Raw genomic sequence first — 26,312 nt, 5'->3', positions numbered from 1 at the left:
TTTGTGGAAGAGGAAGCACTTGAGGATTTAAATAGACAGATATGAGAAAGCCTTATTTTTAAGGCATAAGGACAGCCTGAGTAAATACACAGAAGCAGGAAGGCAGGATGAGATCAAGGAACAACATTTAGTTCAGTTTGGTTGGAACATAGAGTTTGAGAGCAGGAGTAAGTAACAAGGCTGGAGTCAATCAATCAATCAATAAACAATTATTAAGCATCTGCTATGTGCCAGGCACTATGCTAAGCACTGGGGTTACAAAAAGAGGTAAAAGAAAGTCCCTGTCCTCAAGAAACTTGCAGTCTAATAGGGGAGATAACATGTGAACAAATACATGTAGAGCAAGCTATATACGGAATAAATAGGAAATAATTAACTGAGAGAAGGCACTAGAATTGAGGGGAGTTGAGAAAGCCTTCCTATAAAAGATAGGATTTTAATTGGGACTTAAAAAGAGCCTGGGTGATCAGTAGATAGAGTTGAAGAGCATTCCAAGAATGGGGGGCAGAGAAGACTGAAAAGCTAGAAGGCAGCTGGGTTTTGAAGGTCTTTGTAATGCCAAACAGAACATTTTGTATTTGATCTTGGAGGCAATAGGGTGGGAGCCACTGGAGTTTATAGAATAAGGGAGTAACATGTTTGGACTTGCACTTTAGGAAAATCATTTGGTGGCTGAATGGAGATTGGAACATAGAGAGACTTAAGCAGGCTGACCCACCAGTAGGCTAGTGTAGTAGTCCAAGTGTTAGGTGATGAGGACCTGCACTACAGTGGCGGCAGTGTTAGAGGAGAGAATGGGGTATATTTAAGAGATATTGCAAAGGTGAAATAGACAGGCCTTGACAACAGGTTGTATATGGGGGGTGAGAGATAGTGAGGAGTCGAGGATGGTTCTCAGGTTGCAAGCCTGACAGACTGGGAGGATGATGTTGCTCTCTGTAATAACAGGAAAGGTAGAAGGGATAGAGTATTCAGGGGGAAAGATAATGAATTTGGTTTTGGATATGCTGAGGTTTAAGATGTCTACTGGGTTTCCAGTTGGAAATGTGTGAATGGCAGCTGAAGATGCAAGATTAGAGGTCATCTGAGAGTTTGGGACAGGATGGGTAGATTTAAGATTCATCAGCCAAAGGATGATAATATAGTAGCTAATGAGATCACCAAGTGATAGTATAGAGGTAGAAAAGTAGACGGCCCAGTATGGAACCCTGAGGGACACCTACAATTAGAGAGTATGATCTGAAAGAAAATCCAGCAAAAGAGACAAAGAAGGAGCCTAGAGATAAGTAGGAGTAGAACCAGGAGAAGGTGGTGCCCAAAATACATAGAGAGGAATATCGAGGAGAGGATGATCACAGTATCAGAGGCTGCAGAGAGGTCAGAGAGAATGAGGATTGAGAAAAGGCCATTAGGTTTGGCCCCTAAGAAACCACTGATAACATTGGAGAGAGTGGTTTCAGTGGAATGATAAGGTTGGAAGCCAGATTGTAATGGTATTTTATCCTGTTGTTAGTGGGAAACTGCTGAATATTTTTGATCCAGGGGGAAGGACATGATAATGTTGATCATCTTTCTCTTAACCGGTTTTTTTGTGATATTGTTCAATCCTGGTATGCTTTTGAACTATCTGAACGCTCTTAATAACCTTTTCTGGATCACTATCTATGTCCTGTCCCCAGTACATGGGTGTACTCTAGCTTTGTCCTGGCCTGCCTCCTCTTCTTTCTCTCCTCTCTGATTTCAACAGCTCCCGTAGGTTCAATTATTGTCTCTAGGCAGATGAGTCCCAAATATACATTATTCAGCCCTCGTTTCTTGTTGGAGCTAAAGTCTCAGATCACCAAATGATGTCTCAGAGGCACTTTAAACTCAACATAGCCAAAAAACAATTTGTTACCTGTAGAATCAAATACAAACTTTTCTCTTTGGCATTTAATGCTCTTTGCAACGTGATTCCAATCTACCTTTCTATCTGTATTATACATAATTCCCTTTCAGTCCAGCCAAACTTGACTTCTTGCTGTTCCTCACATGACACTGCATTGCCTACAATCTCTCCCCCATGTTTATAATGCACTCCCTCACTCCTACCTTCTAGAATCCTTAATTTCCTTCAAAGCTTAACTCAGACACTATCTTCTACATGAGGCTTTCCTAATTCCTTCAGCTACTAATGCCTACCAGAATACTTTGTATTTATTTTGTATATGTTAGTATGTATAAACTGTACACATTTTATCTCCGTTTAGAATGTAAGTTATTTGAGAGTAGGGACCATTTCTTTTTTTTTTTCCTTCTTCTTCTTCTTTATATCCCTAGCACCTAGTACAGTCCCTAACACATAATAGGCCCTCAGTAAAGGCTTTATTATTATTTTTCTTCACTCATCTGCAAAAAACACCTTTCCTGAACTAAAGTGATGGACTATTGAAATAATTCCTAATTGGTCTCCCTGCATCCATTCTTTCTCTTCTCTAATTCATCCTTCACACAAATGCCAAACTGGTATTTCTAAAACACAAGCCACACCACATCACTTCCTGTTGTAGAAGTTTCAATGACTCTTGCTGTTTCCAAGATAAACCATAAACTCCTTTGGCATTTAGAACTCTGTGCAATCTGGCCCCAATTGTCTTTCCAAAATAATTGCACATTCTACCTCCTCACACACTCTAAGTTCTGAACAAATTGCCTACTTGCTACATGTACTCCATAAATGTCATTGCATTTCCTGCCTTTTTGTTTTTGCACAGGCCTTCCATCATATTCAGCCTTTTGGAATCTTCCAAGATCCTTCCAGCTGAAGGGTTGCTTCATACATATCATATATGAGGTCCCTTCTCAAGTTGTTAGTGCTCTTCTCCCCAAATCATTTTGTATAGTTCTATTCCAGAAAAGTCAAGTAGAACAGGTCATCCTTGTCTTCCTCCTACCAGAGAGCTCTTGAAGAACTCTAAGACAGGTATCAAGTAAGGTGCTAGTATCAAGAACCTGCTTTATAAAACTATAGAATTAATTCATCTGGTATTTTTGAGAAGCAAAAAATAAAATGTTATAGTCTTTTTCTTCCATAATTTATTTACATACCACTAACATGAAGTAGATCCTAGATACCATTACCTTTGTAATCAAAGAGAAGATATTTTAGTGACAGTCTTTACCAGATAAGCTTAGGAGTACATATCCTACTGTAATGAAAAGAACACTGGATTTTGACTCATAAATGTCTGGGATTGAGTCCTGGCCTTGTCACTTTTATATGTGACCTTAGACAATTTAATTAGTTTCCTCATCTATAAAATGGGAAGAATAATAATAGCAGTATTACCTGTTATAGAGAGTTGTTGAGGAAGGAAAGTGCTTTGTAAGCTTTAAAGCACTATAAAAATGTGAGTTGTTACTATGCCTGAACAACCAAAAAGGCTGACTAGTACCATATTAAAAATATTAGATACTAATGTGAAATGTGAAATAATGCATGGACTGAAACTAATTCATAGTAAACTGCTATTTTTTTCAGTTAAAAATATAAATGATACTAGAACCTTTCCTGTTTGGGGATAGAAAAGATTCACAGATTTGCCCTGATCATCTGTGTTGGTCTTTAGCTATCTCTTCAGAAAAACTGAAGCTGTGTGTTCAGAGTTGTTTGTCTTCCATACATGCCCAAGAAAACCATGCCTTTTAAGACCTGTCAAGAGCCAACATTGTTTTGTTGGATTTAGGAAAATTCTTTATTTCTTTTTACCATGGCCAAATTTCTTCATAAAGAAAATTTGTTTCCAGATGATTTGTTAATTTTTCTGTTCTCTAATAGTTACAGAAATGTTCATAGAAGAATTTGTTGTCACAACAAAATGTTTCCCTTCTTGAAGGTCATGCTAATCAAAACTAAAGCCACAAAATAAGCTATTTGTCAAGGGCCAATATTCAGGTCAGAACCAACATTACCATTTTACTCATCTTGATACATGGATCCAGTACCTTTATACTTGAGTTTTTATTTAAATTTGCAAACTTCCTTACTGAATTTTTTATCTGTTGTGCTAAGGAAAAAATAGAACAATAGATGTAGTCCACATTCTTTATCTCACTCTTCTGACACAGCAATTTGTGATAAGAGAAAGGCTATCACACCATTTGTTACCTTCACTAGGTTGGTCTTACAAAGATTCTTTTTGTTCATTGTGTAGGCCTGCTCTGGAACTGACAAGCAGCAGTCTCTACCTTCTAAAATTTCATGTGTCCTTGTTTTAAAAGGAAAATAGTTACATTCATAGACTATTCCTGAACAACCAAAAAGACTGGCTAGTACCATATTGAAAATATTAGATACTAATATGAAATGTGAAATAATGCATGGACTGAAACTAATTCATAGTAAACTGCTATTTTTTTCAGTTAAAAATATAAATGATACTAGAACCTTTCCTGTTTTGGGTCAGAACCAACATTACCATTTTACTCATCTTGATACATGGATCCATGTATCATGGAGATGTAAGGGGGGAAACTTTAGAGATCATCTAGTCCAACCCCACATTTTACAGTTAAAGGGACTGGTGTGCAGAAGTAATTTGTCCAGACTCCACAGCTGCATAGTAGCAGAGTTAGAATTCAAACAAACCTAGGTTTGTAACTTAACAGTTACTTTGACTCTAAATTCAATGCGTTTTCTCATAGTTCATTGAATCATAGTTTGGCTTTGTTCATAGAATCTTTAAGTATTAGGAGTTGGAAAGGACCTTATAGATCATCTGTTTTAACTCCTACATTTTACAGATAAGGAAACAGAGATACTGAGAGATTGTGATTTGCCTAAAGTAGCACTAGTTCATAAGTGGCAGTTAGACTTTGTACCTGGGTCTTCTGATTCCAAGACCAGAGCTCTTTCTACTATACCTCACTAGTTACTTCATAGTTCAAAATTTAAATATATCTAGTAATTATAATTCTAGTACTGGCTTGCCAGTTGGCCTGCCGTTCCTGGAATCTTGGACACCTACAAAGTAGGATGGGATTTCACCAAGAGTGTGGATGGAGAGGAGGGATGAGGAGCTGAAAATAATATTGGAAGATGCTTATATTGAATTTTATGATACATGAGTCCTGTCTTTATCTCCTCCTACCCCCCCCACACTTACAATTACTTGCACTTTCCACTCCTCCTGAGATTACTTTATATATTTTTTATTTTCCTGTGTGCATATTGTTTCTCCCCAATAGAACATAAGCTTATTGAGAGCACATAGCATTTTGTTTTTATCTCTGCATCCTTAGCACTTGGTATATAATAGCAGGCATTGACTGTTAGAGGTTAGAAATGCTTAGATTCTTTAAAGTAAAATTTTCAAATTGAAAGACTTTTTAGAAATGTTTTTGGAGAAAAATTATCTTTTTATTGTTTGTCATCCTTTTATTTTATTTTTTTATTAATTTATTTTGATTTATCAACAATTACTTCCATAAGCTTTTAAGTTTTACATTTTTCTCCCTCTCCTTCCCACCTCCCTCCCCAAGATGGGGTGCAATCTGATATAGGCTATACATATACATTCCTATTAAACATATTTTCACATTAGTGATGTTGTAAGGAAGAATTAGAACCAATAGGAGGAACCACAAGAGAAAAAAGAAACAAAACAAAACAGAAGGAAAAAAAAGAGCAAATAGTATGCTTTGATGTGCATTGAGACTCCATAGTTCTTTCTTTGGATGTGGATAACATTTTCCATCATGAGAGCTTTGGAGATGTCTTAGATCTCCATTGCTGAGAAGGGCTAAGACTGTCAACGTTAGTCATTACACAGCACAGCTGTTAGTGTGTATAACATTCTCCTGGTTCTGCTAACGTCACTCAGCTTGAGTCTTTCTCAGCATGCAAGTCTTTCCAGGTTTTTCTGAAGTCAGCCTGCTCATCATTTTTTATAGAACAATAGTATTCCATTACATTCATATACCACAACTTGTTCAGCCATTCCCCATTTGATGGGCATCCCTTCAATTTCCAATTCTTTGTCACCGTGAAAAGAGCTGCTATAAATATTTTTGTACATGTGGGTCCTTTTCCCATTTCTGTGATCAATTTGGGATACAGCCCTAGAAGTGTTATTGCTGGGTCAAAGGGTATGCACATTTTTTATAGCCCTTTGGGCATAGTTCCAAATTGCTTTCCAAAATGGTTGGATCATTTCACAACTCCACCAACAATGTATTAGTGTTCCAGTTTTCCCACATCTCCAACATTTATCATTTTCCTGTTTTGTCAGAGAAAAATGATCTTTGAAGGGGTGTGTTTAACTTATTGGTTTATTGATATGATATTCTTATAGTGATGTCTGTTCTCCAATTATCTCAGATGCTTTTCTCTAATTTGATGAAATTATTACCCTACTTAATTGGATTGTATTTGTTCTGTTTCTTAGATGTGAAAAGGGACACAAAGATATTCCAAATGCATTTTTAAAAATCATTTGCTTCTTTTTTTAAAAATTCAGTTTTATTTTTAGTTCCCCATCTCCTCCACCCATCGAAAAGGCAAGAAAACCCATTACACGTATGAAATGGTACAAAACAAATTTCTCTATTAGCCATGTTTAGGGTGGGTGTGTGTGTGTGGGGGGACAGACAGGATAAAACAAGAAAAAGAAAGAGAAAAAAATATGCTTCAGTCTGCACCCGAGTCCATCATCCATCTGGAGGTGGATAGCATTTTTCATCATGAGTCCTTCGGAATTTTGGTGGGTTATTGTGTTAATCAGAGTTATTAAATTCAGTTTTTTATCTTTACAGTACTGCTGTTATTGTGTGAATTGATTTCCTGGTTCTGCTGACTCCGCTGTTTCCCATAAGTCTTCCCAGGCTTTTCTGAAACTCCTTGATCATTTCTTACAGCACAGTAGTATTCCCTCACGTTATATACCATAACTTATTCAGCCATTCTCAGTTAATGAGCATTGCCTCTGTTTCCAGTTCTTTGCCACCACAAAAAGAGCTACTATAAATATTTTTGTACATACAGATCCTTTTCTTTCATCTCTTTGGGGTATCAACTTGTAGCAGTATTTCTGGATCAAAGGATGTGCACAGTTTAATAGTTTGGGGGGCATAGTTTCAAATTGTTTTCCAGAATTGTTGGAGTAGTTCACAACTCCAGTAGCAGTTCCTTAATGTGCCGGTCTACCAGATCTAATCCCTTAAATCTATTTTTCACCTCCACTTCATAAGGGATGGTATTTAGGTCATACCTATATGATCTAATGATTTTCCTTAATTTCTTCAATTTAAGTATGAATTTTGCAATAAGAAACTCGTGATCTGAGCCACAGTCACCTCCAGGTCTTGTTTTAACTGACTAGAGCTTCTTTACCTTTGGCTGCGAAGTATATAATCCATCTGATTTTGATATTGACCAACTGGTGATGTGCATGTGTAGAGTTGCCTTTTGGGTTGTTGAAAAAGAGTGTTTGTTATGACTAGCTAGTTATCTTGACAAAACTCTTATTAGTTTCTTCATTTTATACTCCAGGCCAAACTTGCCAATTATTCCAATTACTTTTTAATTTCCTACTTTAGCATTCCGATCCTCTATGATGAATGTAACATCTCTTTTGATATTATTTCTAGAAGATGTTGTAGGTCTTCATAGAACTGATCAACTTTGGCCTCTTCAGCATCAGTGGTTGGAGCATAGCTGTGCCAAATAGTTCTGATTAATTGTGCTTTGTGTGAGATTGCTGTATTGTGAAAATTACGATAATATTTAAAGCCCATACATTTATTTGGTGACATACTATTGGGTATTCATTCAAAAATAAACCTTTTTAGGGGCAGCTAGGTGGCACAATGGATAGAGCTCTGGCCTTGGAGTCAGGAAGACCTGAGTTCAAATCTGGCCTCAGACACTCGACACTTACTAGCTGTGTGACCCTGGGCAAGTCACTTAACCCTGATTGCCTCACTGAAAAAAAAAAACCTTTTTATTTTTGTTCTCCACAGGGAATTTTAAAATTGTGCTATGAATGGTGATACAGGCTCAACGGTGGTGACTTCACCACCTCCAACCACAGCCCCTCATAAGGAGCGATATTTTGATAGAGTAGATGAGAACAATCCAGAGTACTTGAGAGAGAGGAATATGGCACCAGACCTTCGTCAGGATTTCAACATGATGGAGCAAAAGAAGAGGGTTTCCATGATTCTGCAAAGTCCAGTAAGAGAGCAACCTTTTTTTTTCCTAACTAAATCTTGCTTCTTATTAAAGGTAGTTTAATATTTCTTATTACATTGATTGTTTTCTATAATGTGTGGTCTTTAATATATGCTAGCTCCAAATTCTTCAAAGGACTTGTTTCATCTCAGGGAGAGGTTAAAGACAATACATGATGGCTGTTCTGACTGTGATCAGCCTGGCAGCCTTATCTTACCAGGCTTGTAGCTGGTTATCTATATCCATATAACTCTTTAGTGGGAGATCTGGCACAGAGGAGAGGGACATTACATAGAAATCAGGAATTTAACAGGTAAGTGAAAGATTACAATGTATGCACATATTTATAAATGTGTATATGTTATGAAATATTTAACTAAAAGGCAAAAGTACCAAAATACACATATATGAAGGTAAATGCATATATATACACAATCACATGTGCATATGTGAAGATATATGTGGGTGTATATACACATATGAGATACATAGATATGCAATAAATAGATATATACATGTGCAATATAGCATCTCCATATATGCTTTAAATCTCCTCTATAGCTTTATGGCCATGTCGTTATAATATGTATACATGAGGGGAGAACAGACCTGGGAGGACTACATCATGGGGTGGGTTCCCCAGCAGATGGCTCCTCCAGTTTCAGGGTACTGTGTGGATCTGCATCCATAAAACTATCATTCACAGGCCCCTACTATTGTGTTTAACTTTGATAGTGACCCAAAGGACAAAGTTAATTAAAAAAAAAAGGCACTTAGTGAAATGTCATAGTAAAAAGGAAGTAGCAGCAAAACACTACCCCCTCCTCAAAAAAATGGGATACACTCTCACAAATACTTATAGTGGGAAGAGAGTGGTTACAAATAAAGGATAGATGTGGAGGGGAACACATGTGGCCAGGGCACATTCATGGGGAGGGAACACATGACTAAGGTACAAGTGTAGAAAGGCGACATGTTTTCGACACCGCACAGCCCTTTCCTATCTGTCCAGTCTTCTTATACCTTTCCTTCCATGCACTTTGAGATCCAGTAGTACTGGCCTCCTTGCTATTCCTCACATACAGTACTCCCTCTTCTAACTCTGAGTGTTTTCGCTGGCTTTCTTCCATGCCCAGAACTCTCTTTCTCTTCATCTCCATCTCCTAGCTTTGCTGGCTTTCTTCAAGTCTCAGGTGAAGTCTCACTTTCTGCAAGAGGCCTTTCCCAGTTCTCCTTAATAGTAATACCTTCCCTCTGCGACTGCCCCAAATTTATGCTGTATACATCTCGTTTGTACATAATTGTTTGTATGTTGTTGTGTTACACTGTGAGCTCCTTAAAAGCAGGGACTGTTTTTTTGTCTGACTTTATATATTCCAAGCATAGCTCCTGGCACATGGTAGGTGCTTAATAAATTCTGGTTGCCTGATTGATTATTTTGTCTTCTAGTGACATCTCACTGCTTCTTCCGGCATTAGTTTGGTGTTCCTCTGAGCCAGACCTGCTCTCCACTAGTCTTGTGGTTTTCACTGAATGCTGTTCTCAGTAGCACATTGCTACTGCTGTGATAGATACTTCTCCACTGGTTTTTTCAGGATACTGTTTTGCTGATTGATTTGCTGGCATCCCTGGTGAATGCTTCAGCTATCATATCCCATTTAGCTTCTGACTTTTTAAAAATGCTTGTCTAGAGTACTTCAGTAATACTCTTTTATAAAAGTCATCAAAACCCTCACCCCAGCCTAGGAGCAAAAGAAATTTCCCCTGTTTTGTTCCCTCAGAATCTAGATTCTAAAGTCTTCCATCTCTTGAGCATGAGATTCTTGCTCCTGGGTGTCAAAGACTTTAGAAATAAAGAAATAATAGCTTTCTACAGTCATTGCATCTACTTCCTCTCTTTTCTTTCATTTCTTAACCATTTACAGCCTTTTTTTTTGACCTCATCACTCAAATGAAACTGCTGTCAACAAAGTTATCAGCATTTCCTCAATCACCAAATCCAATGGCCTTTTCTCAGTACTCATCTTTTTTGACTTCTCTGCAACATTTAACACTATTGACCATCCTCTGCTCCTGAATGCTCTCTGTCTTCTTGGTTTTCATGACATTACTTTCTTTTGGTTGTTCTCCTATCTGTCTGACCATTCCTTCTCTGTTTCTTTTGCCAGATCATTAGTCATATCATGCCCCCTAACAGTTCTGCGTCCTTTTCTCTTTATTTTCTCCTTTGGGGACCTCATTAACTTGCATCATTTAAACATTATTTCTGTTTTTACGTCCTCATCTCCCAAACTGATATATTCAGCTCTAATATCTCTACTGAATGCTAGTCACAAATTTCAAAATGCCCACTGGATTTTTTGAAGTGGATGTTTTGTATTCATCTCAAACTCAACATGTTTAAAAATGGAACTCATTGTTATTTCCCCCAAATCCGGCCTTCTTCAAAACTTTCCTCATTTCTGTTGGGGTCACCACTATCTTTTTAGCCACCCGGTTTCAGAATGTCAGTATTATCTCCGATTCCTTACTCTTACCACATATCCATTCAGTTGCCAAATCTTATCAACCCTGCCTCTACAATATCTTTCTTATTTGTTCACTTCCTTCTGCTCACATAGCCACCAACCACTGTAGTTCTGGTCTGTTACGATAACTTTCTAATTTAACTTCCACTCTCAGTTCTTTCCTTACTCTAATTCATTCTCCACACAGCTGCCAAAGTGATTTTCTTGAGATACAGGTAAGACCAAGTCACTCTCCTATTGAATAAACTCCAGTGGCTCTCTGTTACCTGTAAGTTATAATATAAATGTAATACAATCCTACATTCCTCATGATACATTATACCCCTCATTACACATTTCCTTCCTCATTATAGCTTACTTCCCTTCACACATTCTATAGCCTAGCCAGACTACCTTTATTCCTATTTCTTATACACAGCCCTCCATCTGCCATCTTTGGACCTTTGTACTGGCTAACCCTCATGCCTGAAATGTACTCCCTTATGTATTCAAATGTATTCAAAACCCTTCCTGATCTTCCAACTCCTAATGACTTTATACCCAGTTATTTATAGATGTATAGGATATATGTTGTCTCCACTGGCTAGATTATAAGCTACTTAGGGACAGGGGCTGCTTGACTTTTGTGTTTGAATCTTCAGTACCCAGCACAGTACTTAGAGTACAGAAGATGTTTAATAAATGCCTGGTTAATTAAAAGAATAGGATTACCTCAGTAGCTAATGTTGTTACAATTAATATTTTCTTTTGAAGACTCTTCCTGGTACGAGGCTTGGTCTCCTTTGTCACAAATACCTTACCCAAGCCTACCATTTTCATCTCTGAAGGTTAAGCAATAATTATTTGCCTAATTTATAGCATTAATATAACATCAAAACTTTATACTTAGATTAATTTTTACCCTTACTGCCTATTGAGAATCATAAGGTTTAGAACTGGAAAGGATTGTAGAGATCATTTAGTCCAGCCTCTTCCTTTTACATTTGAGGAAACTGCAGCCTAGAGAACTGAAGTGTCTTGGCCAATGCATGTGACTGGCAAGTAGCAGAACTAGATTTCCCACCCAGGTCTTTGAATTCCAAATACGGTGATTTCCACTATGCCACACTAGCTTTCAGAATTGTGGTAAGGATCAAAAGAAATAATATGGTGTGTCTAGCACATGGTAAACTTAAACTGTAAGGTGCAATAGAAAGATTAGTTGTTATTATTGCCCATATTTGTAATTTTCATGTATTGATGCTGGAATTGTTAATGATTTCCCATGTTCTTTTTTGCAGTTGGATATCATCCAGCCTTATTCTTGATTCATTTCTTTTACGTTCTTGACAATGATCTTACAGATTATTAAAAAGCAAAAGGATCACCATAAACTTGAATGGAATCTGTACAATATATCTTACAAAAGGGAAACCTATTGATTTAAGTGCCTGATTCAGAAAGGGACATTAACATTTTTACCTCTTCAGATTCTTTGTTGTTCACATCCTACATGTGACACCTTCGGATGTAGTCCAGTCAGATATCAGAAATCTTAGAGCTTTATTTTATTCATACTCTGTTTCTGTGTATCAAAAACCCATTCTGATGAGGTAGAAGCAGCATGATGCTGAAAAGAGCACTGAACTGGGTCCCCACAGTTCACATCCTGACTCTGACTGACTCTGATTGGCCATGCTGACCAAAGTTAAGTTATCTGGAGCTCTCTGAGCTTCAATTTCCTTGTCTATAAAATTGAGGTAATACTTGTACAGAGTTGTGAAGAATGGCTTTCTAAACCTTAAAATCCTGTAGTAAGATGTGCTACTGCTAATATTGATGCCAATAACAGCAACATCTTTTGAGAAATAATATTAACAACACAATGGTGTATGCAAAAATGTATATTGCCCATTGATTTTATGTATATGAGGATTATTAAAATAGATTATTTGCTGTTTTCAAAAATCTTATTTTTTTTATTGGAAATCTAAGGGCATTGATTAATTTTACTGTTTTGGTTTTGCATATTAGGAAAACTGCAAATAATTCACCTAGCCAAAACCTGTATAGAATCTTTAAAATATTTGCTATTATTCATTTTCCTGAGTTTTGTCAAAATTAGGCACTATAGGAGTGAGATTTTCCCATTCCTAGGGATGAGTAAAGCTGCATCATTATCTCAGAAGTCATGGGGCACATGATCTATTCATGTTGTCTGATTCTGTCATGCTGTAGCTTTGTTTAATATATGAGAATCTGCATTGCCTGTTAAGATAGCCCAAGTGAACAAGCAATGCTGTGTCCCTTTTATTTAATTCCTGTTGACTAAGTTACTCTCAGCCTTCCTTCAACTTGCTGTCTATCACAGAATACAATCTATTTACTGTAGTGTTGTTCACCATGATTCATTACATGGATGCTTTTTAAGGAACTCCTTGTTGACAGTGGTGCTATTGTCATGGATTATCCACTGATACAATTTATTACACTTAAGGATTTCACACACTACAGTTTTTCCCTAGCATTTTCCTAGGGAATACTATTACTTAGTTTATAGCATCCTTTCCAACTCAGGAAATGAAACTGGAAATAAGTTTCAAATAACATCAGCCTGAAACCATGTAAAGCACACTCCTACCTCTGTAGTACTTATAAACAAACATATTTCAGATATGATTATTTTGGACAGCATGACATTGGGTAGTATTCTAGTGTTTATCTTAAGCATTCTTTATATTTAATCGGAGCTATGACATCAGTGCATGCCCTCCTTGCACTGGTTTAACTCACAGCTTATCCATATCTTTTCATCCTCTGCGATCTTTATTTATGTCCTTCAATAAATACTCCATGGAAGATGAATTCCCATACTAAAAGCCTTCTTCTGGATCTGTTAATATTGCCTAAATACCAATGCTGCACTTAAACTGTCCACACTCTTTTTCTTCACTCTTGCTACGTGACCTGCTGAACTCCTTTTGTAGTCATTTATGTTCTTGATGAGGTCTTTACTAAAGTCACAAATGCAGTTCAGCCCATTCTCATTTTACTTTACAGTTCTGAGCTTATATCATTATCCTGCAGAAGTATTTGTCTGAGATATGTGTATTGATGGGCTGACTCAGTGGGCTGCCCATCCAGTTGTATGTCATAATCTTGGCTAATAGTCTCCAAACCTTTTCTCTAAAACACTCTGAAAAGGGTATGTTAAAAAAAATTTTGAGCCAGCACTCCCAATTTTGTATATTTACTTATTAATAAATCATAGTTCTATTGTATTAATAACTATTATATTGTAAAACATATAAAAATAAACATTTTAAAAGGATAAGATAAAAATGAAAGAATATTTTATCCTTGAGTAAGTAGAGAGCCACTGGAGTTTATTGAATAGGGAAGAGATATAGTCATACTTGGGCTTTAGGAATATTATTTTGGTGGCTCTGGTTTAGAGAAAAGAGATACTAGGGACACTGATTGAGAAGCTATTAGAATAGTATGCATGAGAGGTAACGAGAGCCTAAACTAGGGTAGTAACTGTGTTTGTAGAGAAAAGGGAACAGATTAGATATGTAGAGGTAGTATGAATAAGGTTGGGCAAATGATTAGATATGTTTGGGGTGGAGCTGGTGAGGAGTTGAGAATCATACTGAAGTTTTGAATGACAAAGGGTCAGAGTTATAGACTGTTGAGGGATTAGAATGGGTGTGGCGATTTTGGAGATAATCCTCACTGACAAGCCTGTATTTATCACGTTAAGGGTGGCATGCAACCCTTCTTCCCACCCTTTCATTGGTTGATCATATGCCCCTTAGGGTCAAATAGTCTCCACTTTGGAGACCACTGAACACCACTGAAGTAGACCATATTATTCTTTTGCTGGGCCAATTAATCAAACAGTAAGGAATTTCTTATTTCTTTATAGAGAGAACAAAGACGATTGAAGTGCAGTTTGGGTGGATGAGGCAAAGATAATACAGATAGAAAAATTGCATGAAACATCATTAAACTAAAATAATATTTTTCCTTCAACTTTTAACTATTAAAATATTCTTTGACTTCTTTTTAGGCTTTTTGTGAAGAATTGGAATCGATGATCCAGGAACAGTTTAAGAAAGGGAAGAATCCCACAGGCCTATTGGCATTACAACAAATTGCAGATTTCATGACCACAAATGTACCTAATGTTTATCCAGCAGCACCACAGGGAGGGATGGCTGCATTGAACATGAGTGAGTAGATGACCATTTTTTGTATAAATTTTATATAGTGTCTTGTGTACAGTTTCCAGAATCTTTCTCTGATAGAATATAAATTCCTTTAAAACAAGGACTATTTCATTTTTGTCTTTATATCCTCAATATGATGCATGGTACCTGGCACATAGTAGTCATTTAATACATTCTCATCAACTTATTAATTTCTCATGAAATGAAAAGAAATGTAAGTAGAACTACTACCTACTCTCTTTAACATATAAGTATTTTAAGATGTCAGCAAGGTAGCTTAGGGTCATAACATTTGAGAACCGAAAGAGCCCTTAAAAGGTCATCGATTCTAATTCCCTAATTTTATAAATGAGAAATCGGCCTTGGAGAGATGAAGTGAATTGCCAGTCACACAGCTAGAAAGAGGAATATACCCATCTTTAAACTTTGGTTTTCTTACTCGTAAGTCTAGTGCTTTGTCCCAAACCAGAAGTACATAATAAGTATTTTTTTCAGTAAAATACAGTCATGTCACATTAATAACGTTGTCCTGGTCAAAAAAAATGCAAGCAATACATTCTAATTAAACCTCGCCTCAATATCATGAAACTCGACCATAATGTTGTTGGGTTTGTCCCCTCTCATCCTAAATCAAATCGTATTTGATTAACAATACTACTAGTTAGCACTAGAGCTGCTGAAGTGGGAATAACTCTTGAGTCCCATTGTAACATTTCACCTACCATCTTATTTTGTGGAACCAATTAATTATGTTAAATATATTGAAATAAATTCTTGACTCGTCAATATTTTGAAAGGTTTTTTTTTAATGAGGAAATTAGCATCTCTTTTTTCCAAGGAAATGGTTGTTGTTTTTTTTAACATGTAATTTGTGGCTTTTCAAAAACATCTTCAGAATTAAAAGAAATCCATAAAAAGTCTGCTTGCCAAATTTGCATCAGGTTGACTAACATGCTTTTACTCAACCAACCAGGCAGGAAAACATTAGTTATTTGGGCATGATCGTTGGTGTGCTACTCTAGTGGAGCTTAATCTTTTCCAAAATAATAAAATGGATTTCAGAGTATTTTTTAGAATTAACTGACCTGCATTGGGAAAAGCTGAGAGAATAATTTTAGCCTCAGTCTAAGATGAGATCTTCCTGGCTCAGTTTCCCCATTATGTTCCTTTGAAAAGGAATGTTACCTACCTGGCTATTCCTAAGTCTGGCTATGAGGTGGATTTGATACTGAATAGGTGAAAAATGGAATTATCTGAATCCAAACAGAGCTAACGATGTTTTATCCTGTCCTATCTGGGCCCTGCAGTCTTTTCTGTCAGATTTGTGTCTTCCAGACTTAACAGGCCGTTTACCTGCATTTGGTAGCAAACAGCAGGTACCAGCCAATGTCCCCCCATGGTTCCCTGGGTGCCGCCTGTGCTCGGTTCAACCTCCTCTGTGGGACTCCTTCAAGGCGAGGACAGCTCTATGCTCCTTGCCAGCAGGAAGCAGTTTCAGAAGCTGAGACCTTTGCCCCTTACCCCAAAAGAATTTGGGTCCCATTTGTTTGAGGGGGGGAATGATGAGTATAGGATCTAGACCCTAAAAAGGAAAAATCCTGGACTTTCCCCCATGGCCAAATCTCTGGTGTTCACTTGAGGCTATAATCCCATCAACTGGCCTTTCATTGTAGTTTTGCCCAATCTCTCAACTCTGTTACCCTTAATCTAGCCTATCCCTCCATTGTCTTACCTCCCTAAGGCCCCAGGCCATTTCCCACCCTTAATCCTATCTAGGCTTCATTCTCCCTTGGCCACATGGTCCAGGTCCCTAGAATTCTATTACCTCACAAACTACTTGACCACTCCCAGATCCCTCCCTTAGTCTTTCCCTATATAAAGTCCATCTTGTCTCCATTAAGATGCACAGATTCTTATAATCTAGCTGCTGCTCAGATTCATATATATATATAATCTAGCCAATAGCTCACTAATGTTCAGACTCCTTAAGAGTCTGCCCAGTATGATGGATGTTCAAATAAACTTTATCTTTGGCTGAAAAAAAAAAAGAATTAAGTGACCCTTCCCATGATACAGCTTGGTTCTTATCTGATTTTATGTGGCAGATTTAAATAAACAAAAGCTAGTTTCTTATATCTGTTTCATCTGAATTCTCTTACATTTTGTGTTTCCATGTTCCACTGTAACTTTTGAAACAGTTGATATAACATTACACTATAAATTTATAAAGGTTTAATTTTAATGTCTGATTCAGTCCATCTTTTTTTTTTTTTTGGCTAGGCAGTGGGGTTAAGTGACTTGCCCAGGATCACACAGCTAGTAAGTGTCAATTGTCTGAGGCCAGATTTGAACTCAGGTCCTCCTGACTCCGGGGCCAGTGCTCTATTCACTGTGCTACCTAGCTTCCCCCCTTTCAGTCCATCTTCTGCCATCTTCCAAATGGCATCCCATAGTTTTGAAATGGGCACATCTTAATTCTTTTTTTTTTTTGTGAGGCAATTGGGATTAAGTGACTTGCCCAGGGTCACACAGCTAGTGTTATGTGTCTGAGGTTGGACTTGAACTCAGGTCCTCCTGACTCCAGGGCCAGTGCTTTATCTGCTGTGCTACCTAGCTGCTGCTCTTAATATAATTCTTAATGAATTTCAGTGAATATAGCATGTAAATAGAGGTTAGAGCAAAAAAGGTTTTTAATTTCTATATAGCCTACTAATTCAGAGACAAGAGTAAAACTTGTAGTTTAATAATGCCTCTTCTATACCAGGAAAGGCATTAAAAGCGAAAGGAAGTACCTAAAGGGAGATAAATAGAAATGAATGCTAAAATTTACCAGCACCATCAAGACACTTTTTAGAAAAAACTTGGCCATTTCTTATGAATGTAAATCAATCAATTCATGATTGCCAGGACCTCCTAACTACCTACAAAATACCATACAACTATTTATGTTATCTGATCTCTGGGGTTGGGGTTGACCAGGGTCATCACACGTACTGGTGATTGAGAGATTCATTAACTAGACCTGAAGGCAGAGTCCAGTGATATAGTTCAGAAGTATAACTTGAAAACCATGTTTCTTGAGTACCTCAGAAGTCCAAGTGGGTATAATATAAGTGGGAGGCAGGGCCATCATCACAAAATATGAGAAGCATGTTACCATGTATGCTAGTGAAATGACTTTGACAGTCTTGCTCCTTGAAGGTTCATGCTTTTCAAAGTGATCTTTAGACCTCTTATTCTGATGTATCAGCTGGTAATAGCATCATGGTATGCATCAAACTCTCTCCTTTCCTTTCCACATCAGTGATGCTTCAGGAACAGATTCCCTAAAGATGAAAGCCCATTGACTATGTGGGTTGAAAATGACAAATGCAGTGCTCTAAATCACTATTGATTAGAGAAATGCAAATTAAAACAACTCTGAGGTACCACATCATACTCAGCAGATTGGTTAACATGACAAAGCAGGAAAATGGTGCATGTTGGAGAAGATGTGGGAAAATTGGAACACTGATGCATTGTTGGTAGAGTTGTGAACTAATCCAGCCATTCTGAGGAGCAATTTGGAACTATGCCCAAAGGGCTATCAGGCTAATCCAGCAATAGCATTCATTATTAGGTCTGTATATCAAAGAGATCATAAAAAAGGGAAAAGGACCCACATGTACAAAAATATTTATAGCAGCTCTTTTTGGGGTGACAAAGAATTGAAAATTGAGGGGATGCTCATCAATTGCGGAATGGCTGAACAAGTTATGGCATATGAATGTAATGGAATATTATTGTTCCATAAGAAATGATGAGCAGACAGATTTCAGAAAAACCTAGACTTACATGAACTGATGCTGAGTGAAAAGCAGAACCAGGAGAACATTGTAAATAGTAACAGCCATGTTATGCAATGACAAACTCTAATAGACTTAGCTCTTCTCAGTAATGCAGTGATCTAAGAGTTCCAGAAGCCTCATGATGGAAAATGCTGTCCACGTCCAGAAAAAGAACTATGGATTCTGAATGCAAATCGAAGCATACTATTTTCTCTCCTTTTTTTCCCCTTTCTCATAGTTTTTCCCTTTTGTTCTAATTCTTCTTTCACAACATATCTAGTATGGAAATATGTTTAATATGATCATACATGTATATAGCCTGTGTCAGATGCATGCTGTCTTGGGGAGGGGGAAGAGAGGAAGGAGGGAGAAAATTTAGAACTCAAAATCTTATAAAAGTGAATGTTGAAAACTAAAAAGAAAGAAAGAAAACAAGTAAATAAATTACAGAAAATGACAAATGCAGCTACAACTGAGAAAAAATAGTCAGTGAAACAGTAGAGTTCATGGTCCCTGAGGTCCAGAAAAATAGTAGATATTATTGCTAGCTGTTTTTAACTAAGCTGCAGACATGGATTGCATTAACATTTTTTACAGATATTGAAAGCCTATTGAGAATTATAAATGTAAACATTTCTGTGAGCATTCTATGAAATTATAACTCATAAAAGTAACCCTATTATAGTTGTGGCCATATAAACCTGATTCACTGTCTCCAAACTTAAACTTGTGTCAATTTCATTAAATACTTTGGCCATCCAGAATCTGGACCTTTTCATTGTTGCCAATTATAAGATAATAGTAATGCCCAAAGTTTACATTTTCCTCACAACAACTCTGTGCAGTTATTGCTCCATTGTGCTGATAGAGAAACTGAATCTTAGAGAGTTTTGGTGTTTAGTTGTAAAGCTACAAATGTAAGCTCTAGGATTTGAGCCCAGGCATGAGTCCAGCTCCGGAACCAGACACTTAATTAGTTTTGTGACCGTGGGCAAGTCATTTAATCCTGTTTGCCTCGGTTTCCTCATCTGTAAAATGAGTTAGAGATGGAAATGGCAAACCACTGCAGTATCTTTGCCAAGAAAACCTCAAGTAAGGCCATGAAGATTTGGACACACTGAAAAAAGACTGAACAACAAATAACAACTTATACGTTTGTGACTTTGCCCAGGCTATCTAATATGACTGGGATGCATTTTCTTCTCACTGCCACCTCTTAGAATACTAACTTCCTTCAAAATTCATCTCAGGTGTGCCCTCTGTAAAATGAGAGGGTTAAACTAGATGACTTCTGAGTTATCTTCAAGCTCTAAATCTGTGATTCTATAATTCAATAAAGTGTTTCCTAATTCCCTACATAACCGTTTACATACTGTATTCTCACTCTACTCCTCCATAGAAAGTAAGCTCTTTAAGGGATGATTTTATTTTGTCTTTGTTATCTCAGCACTCAACATAGTACCTTGCATATTGTAGGCACTTAATAAATGCTTATGGAATGGTATTGAATTTTATTAATCCTTATAAGCCCCAATTTTCTCATTTATAAAATTTAAGATAGTAATTATAATATTACATGTATTGCAAGTTTGTTGTGACATACTATATTTATACTGCTTTGTAAAATGAAAAGTGTGGTTATTAGCATTTGAGCATAAATATTAAACCTTTTGCTTTTATTTTTTGTCATTTCAGGTCTTGGCATGGTGACACCAGTGAATGATCTTAGGGGATCAGATTCAATTGCATATGATAAAGGAGAGAAATTATTACGATGTAAATTGGCAGCTTTTTACAGATTAGCAGATCTTTTTGGGTGGTCTCAGCTTATTTACAACCATATAACGGTAAGTATTAAAAGAGGTAGTTACTAAATGATTATCATACAGAACGTGGTATTTCTTCTGTCTTTGGCCCCACCTTACCTTCCATTTTAAAGAAAATGAAGTCTCAGTTACAGTAGGCGGTAAAAGGATCCACCTTTCTGGTTGTGTCGTTGTTCAGTCATGCGTGATTTTTTGTGACCCCATTTGGAGTTTTCTCAGCAAAGATCTTGGAGTGGTTTGCCGTTTCTTCCAGTTTATTTTACAGATGAGGAAACTGAGGGAAGCCAAGTTAAGTGACTTGCTTTGGGTCACAAAACTAAGAGGTGTCTGAGGCCAGATTTGAACTCAGGAGGAGGAGTCTTCCTGGCACCAGGCCAGGCACTTTATCCACTGTACCATGTAGCTGCCCTTCTGCTTGTGTAGAATAGAACAAATAGAACTTTAATCAATTTGGTTTGAATTGGGTCTTAAAAGACACTGCTCCAAAATAATCATAATGAAATGCAACTTTTCAAAATTTGAAGTACCCTACATATTAAAATGAGTGTCTGTTGTTCTACAGATAATTGCTTAAATTATTTTTAAAAGCCCATTCTTATTTTTAAGAATGTAAGTTTTTATTCGTTAAGTCTGCTTATTCCTCAATTCAACTGAATTCCATCAGTCACTATAATTTTAGAGAAAGATACCCATATCCCCAGCTCTGTACCTTGTAGACATGACAGTGGGGACCATTTACTCCACCACTTATGTCAGCTCCCTTCATTGTGACAGCAGGAATGATTGCTGTCATCTGTATTGTTCTTTAAAAAGTGCCTGTTCTATGTATATAGACTTTAATGCTAATTGATCCTCCAAAATAGGGGTGTTGTGAAAATGTTACAGCTATTATAAGAAATATAATCTATTATTTTAATGGCAGAAATGTACTTTTTGTGAACTTTTCAAATGTTACATGCCAATATTCCATATAACATTTAAAAAAATTCAAGTCCTTCGTTAGACAATAAACATTTTAAAATTTCCCTTTTCGTTGGTTTGGCTTAGAACTAGGCAAAAACCAAAGCATAACTGAATTCTTAACCTTATTATATGCAACCTTTTTGACTGAATATTAGAGACCTGTGATTTCTTAATGTGAAAATTCCTTCTGCCAGTGTACATGGCTATGCTTCTGTAACTTAAAGTCCTAGAGAGTTGCCTGGGAGTTCTAAGAAGCTTTGTAACTTGTCTGCAGTCACATAACTGGTAAGTGTCAGAGACAGACTTGAAACCACGTCTTCCTGATTCCAAGGTCAGCACTTTACCAAAGTAATAATGAACCAGCAGAGAAAAAGAATCTGTAGCCTGGCATTAGGTTTTAAAAAATAATTTTTTTGTCTTTGGGGAAAAAAAGGAACAGGAGATAAAGGAAAAATAAACTACAGAACCTCTTTAAGGAAAGAATGTATTTTAGAAGTATTTATCTTTGAATTCTGCTTCTGATTCAACAAACATTTATTAACTTCTTATTGTGTGTTAGGCTCTGAGGGAGATACAAAATTCAGATAAGATAGAGACCTTGCCCTTTTAGAATTTACACTCTTTTGGGATAAGGTGCATACACAGATAACTAATATATGGGATATCCCAAAAGTCTTAGTGCAATTTTAAGTTTTAATAGATGCTAAGCACATTAGAGAAGCAGAAAACAAAGTTAGGTGTGAGTTCATAAGGGATAAGTCATTACTGATGGGGAATCAGGGAAGTATGAATGAAGGAACAAATCAGCATTAGTGACTGACACAAATTCCTTTTAGTTGGAGACTGCCCATTATCTTTAGTCTTAGACCATTTAAACCTGAGCTTGCCTCTGTGTCAGAGTCTCTCAGTGTTAGTTCTCCAAAAGCACTAGTGCCTGTGTCTGTGCAGAGCTGCTGTGCACTATGGCTTCTGGCACTTGATGTTGCCTCTACCTGGGGCTACACGATCTGGTCTGTTTCTCTGTGCTCCCCCACTTTTTTTTTTATCATTTTGAGGACTTTAGTGTATTATGTACTGAACCTTCTTGCTAGCAAATATAAGTACCTTCAGTGGAAACACTGTTGAAGAAAAATAAGAGATAGCATAACCTAATGGAAAAGTACCAAACATAGAGTCAAGAAGCCCATGGCCTTCAGTCCTGGCTCTGACACTTAATATCTGACCATAGGGAAGCTCTTTCATCTTTCTGAGTTTCTTTCTGAAATGTGTAAGGCAGAGGTGTTAAACTCCCAACCCAAGCTCTCAACCCAATTCCTAAGTAGCCTGAACCACGTTAAACTGTAACTGGGAAATGTTTAACAAAATAATTAACATTACCCACTGGTTTTCTAAATCAATTTGCAATCCTGTTTGTATTTGAGTAAGTAATACTTATACTACTAACCTCATAGTCATTGGTTAGTAGTACGTTTTAAAGTTATCATTATTAATGTTATTAATTCCAATCACAGAAGCTCAGATAGGGAAGAGACTTTAGAGGTGTAGTTCAGTATCCACCTAAAGTACAAACTTCCTGTAAAACATCTCCAATAAGTGATCACCTTGCCCCTACTCAAACAAATAGGCAATTTGCTATCATTCCGGGCATCCTTTTCTTTAACTCTGTCATTCAGTAAATATTTATGAAGTACCTGTATCAGGCACTGTGCTCAGCACTGGAAATACAAAAGGAGGCAAAAGACAATCCCTGTTAACTTGCCATCTTTGGGAAGGGATAGAGGAGGGAAATAGGGAGAAGATTTTGGAATACAAAATCTTGTAAAAAGTAAATGTTGAAAACTGTCTTTACATGTAATTGGAAAAAAAATACTATTTACAAAAAAAAATCCCTGCCCTCAAGGAACTCACAGGCTAATGAGACAACATGCATACAGCTATGTACAGACAAGCTACATCACTTTTCTTTAGAAAATTGAAGAACTATTGATTTAGAAGCAATTCTATCCCCTATCATCTATAGCATCTAGGGGAAAAGGTTAGGTTATCAAGAATAGTATCTGGTTCAAATACCCAAACATAGACTCACTGGCATTTATTGTGTGAAAATAAACTAACTTTAAAGTCTCTGGTGACTCCTTTCTACCTTGCCTCTGACTTCTAATTTCCTTTCATTTCTAAGGAGCTTAGGGATCATTTAGTGTAACCCCATCATGTGAAAGTGCAAAGCACTGTCTCTTTAATCAAAGACTGATTAAACCTATCACAATTAACCTCTTTGGTAACTGACCGTGGAATATCAAGTTGCACAGTTCAAATCCAGCCTCAAAGACATGACACTTACTATCTGTGTGACTCTGGGCAAGTCACGTAACCCCATTGCCTAGCCAAATTAAATCAATAAATAACTGAAAAGAACAAGGATGGATGAAAAGTAGAAGGTGTAAGGGTAATGGTGACTTTTGTATTTTAAAAAATACTAAGAAAACATCTTATTTATTTTGGAAACAGCTAGATGAAAACAATGCTGGGTTATAATGTGCATGGTTTCATAAAGAACAAGTCATGGTAGACTAATGATTGGAACAACTGGGTGTGTTTCATTTGGAGAAGAGTAAGACTAGAAGGGGAAATTTGACAGTCTCAGTTATTTGACTATTTGTCATTCAATTCAGTGTCGCAAATATTTGAATACCTACCTTTTGCAAGTTACCATCATATAGAAGGCTCATTAAACCCATCTTAGTATCTTTCTGTTAGGACAGACTTATTCTCTGCTGTTCAGTAATGATAGGCATTACAAGGAGGCAGATTTCAGCACGAAACAAGAGCAAACTTTCTAACAAGTTGATCTGACAATGAGAGGCCTTTTTTTTTTTAAAGGAAGTAGTGAACTCCGTCACAAATGTTCATTTGGAAGAGATAGATATTCTAGGAAAAATATCTCAAGTCCATTATAAGGTTAACTAGACCTGGAAGACCTCAAATTCTTTGATTTTATTTGTTACTCCAGCTTTAGGAAATTAAGAGGAAGTAAGGTAATTCATTCGGACCTTTAGGAAGACTTTCAATTATATAAAAGAATAGTCTGCAATAAATTCAGAAAATATTCAGTTCAACCACTATTTATTAAGTGCCCACTACCTAAATTGTGTTAGGCATTGGGAAATACAAAGACAAAAACAAACAAGGCCCTGTTCTTAAGGGACTTATATTCTACTTTAAGGATACCTCACATGCACAGATAAGAATAATATAAAATAATTTAAGGAGCAAAAGAGCACTAACTACTGAGCAGATCAAGAAAGCTTTCTTTAGGTCAAGGGTTCTTGACTTAATTTTTGTCGTGGACTCTGATAGTACAGTGACTGTGAACCCCTTCTCAGAATGATGTTTATGAGATAGGATTACAGAGGAACCTAAAGGTTAGTGAAAATAAAGTTGTTTTTTTTCCCCATTCAAGTTCATGGAAGCCCTGAAATCTAGGGATCTGTGGATGTCAGGTTAATAACTCGTGTAAGTGGTGGGTCCTGAGCTGTGACTTAAGGGAAGCTAGGTATTCTAAGAGATATGGGGAACAGCTCCTGCAAAGTTACAGAGATACATCCAGATAGGCCAATTTGGCTGGAATTTAGGGAGCATCAAGAGACACGATATGAAATGAATCTGGAAAGCTAGGTGGAAACTAGGTAATAGAGGATTTTAAATGCGAAGCTGAGAAAAGAGTTTCTTTCTTATCCTAGGGGCAATAAGGAACACTCTGAAGAATATTGAGCAGGGGATTGCCGTCGTCTGACCTGTGTCTTAGTTGTATAAATTTGTTAGCTGTTTAGAGAATATGTTAGAGAGGGAAGAAATGGGAAATAGGGAGAACGATTGGGAAGCTTTAGGATAATGGGCACTTGAGTGAATAAAAGGGAGCAAATGTGAGAGATTTAGTGGAAATAAAATTGACAAGATTGGCAACTATATATATGAATTGGTATTTCAGTATGAGATGGATGTGTTGACTATACAACAAAATAGAGGATTGCCTCTAATATAATATGTAATTCTATTACAGTTATAGTATAGAGTTTTGTAATTGTTCGTCTTCTACCGGTTTTTGGTTTCTAAAATTCTGCATAACCTATCAAAAGAAATTACTTGGTTTTAATTATTTGCAAATAGAGCTGTCTAAAAGTGACTGGCTGACTTGGGAGGCTGTAAGTTGCTTATCACTGGTGATCTTTAAGTGGAAGTAATGGGGATGTTTTAGAGGCAAGGGTTGGACTAGATATTTTTCAACTCAGATTCTTTGAATTCTGACACCTCAGGACAATTTGATGTCTTTACTCTTGTTGTTGCTTTTTGTAGCCAGCAGAGGGTGCAGGAGGGTAAAATTGAACCTCATCTTACGGAGTGACCAAATACAGTTAGGTATTCTACATTGTGACTTTCCCCATCATGATTTCCATAAATTGTGGGTCAGCATAAGAAATTAAATGAGAGGTTTTGGGGAGTTTTGTGGAAGCTGCAGACAACACGAGAAGGTCAACAGATAACAAAGAAAAAGTTTAGAAACTTGGAAATGCATAAAACATGTATAGAGTATTGTATAATATCAACAGACTTCTCTGGTATGAAGGGAGGGCTAAAAAGTTTTACGCATATTTTCCAGATCACAGGGGCAACGCCCCTACCCCCATGATGTGGAAGAGATAACTGCAGTGTATTGGCAAGAATTTAGTAAGCTGTAAATACGCCAGGTT

General features: G+C 36.9%; 1 protein-coding gene across 14 annotated transcripts in view; it reads left to right on the top strand.

The window, feature by feature from the left end:
* ADD1 (adducin 1) overlaps positions 1–26,312 on the top strand; it is a 144,835-nt gene that overhangs the window by 81,906 nt on the left and 36,617 nt on the right. For all 14 annotated transcript variants that reach the window (XM_078148477.1, XM_078148476.1, XM_020992173.2 and 11 more), the window contains 3 exons: positions 7,999–8,212; positions 14,789–14,951; positions 20,471–20,622. In XM_078148477.1, the coding sequence (XP_078004603.1) occupies positions 8,018–8,212; positions 14,789–14,951; positions 20,471–20,622 (510 nt within the window). In that variant the 5' untranslated portion in view covers positions 7,999–8,017. The remainder of the gene's footprint in view (positions 1–7,998; positions 8,213–14,788; positions 14,952–20,470; positions 20,623–26,312) is intronic.

Source organism: Phascolarctos cinereus, unplaced genomic scaffold (genome assembly GCF_003287225.1).
Source record: "Phascolarctos cinereus isolate Bilbo 61053 unplaced genomic scaffold, phaCin_HiC Scaffold_9;HRSCAF=440, whole genome shotgun sequence".
Lineage (NCBI taxonomy): Eukaryota > Metazoa > Chordata > Mammalia > Diprotodontia > Phascolarctidae > Phascolarctos > Phascolarctos cinereus.
The sequence above is the reverse complement of the archived record's forward strand: the minus strand, read 5'-3'. Positions and strand labels throughout refer to the sequence as shown.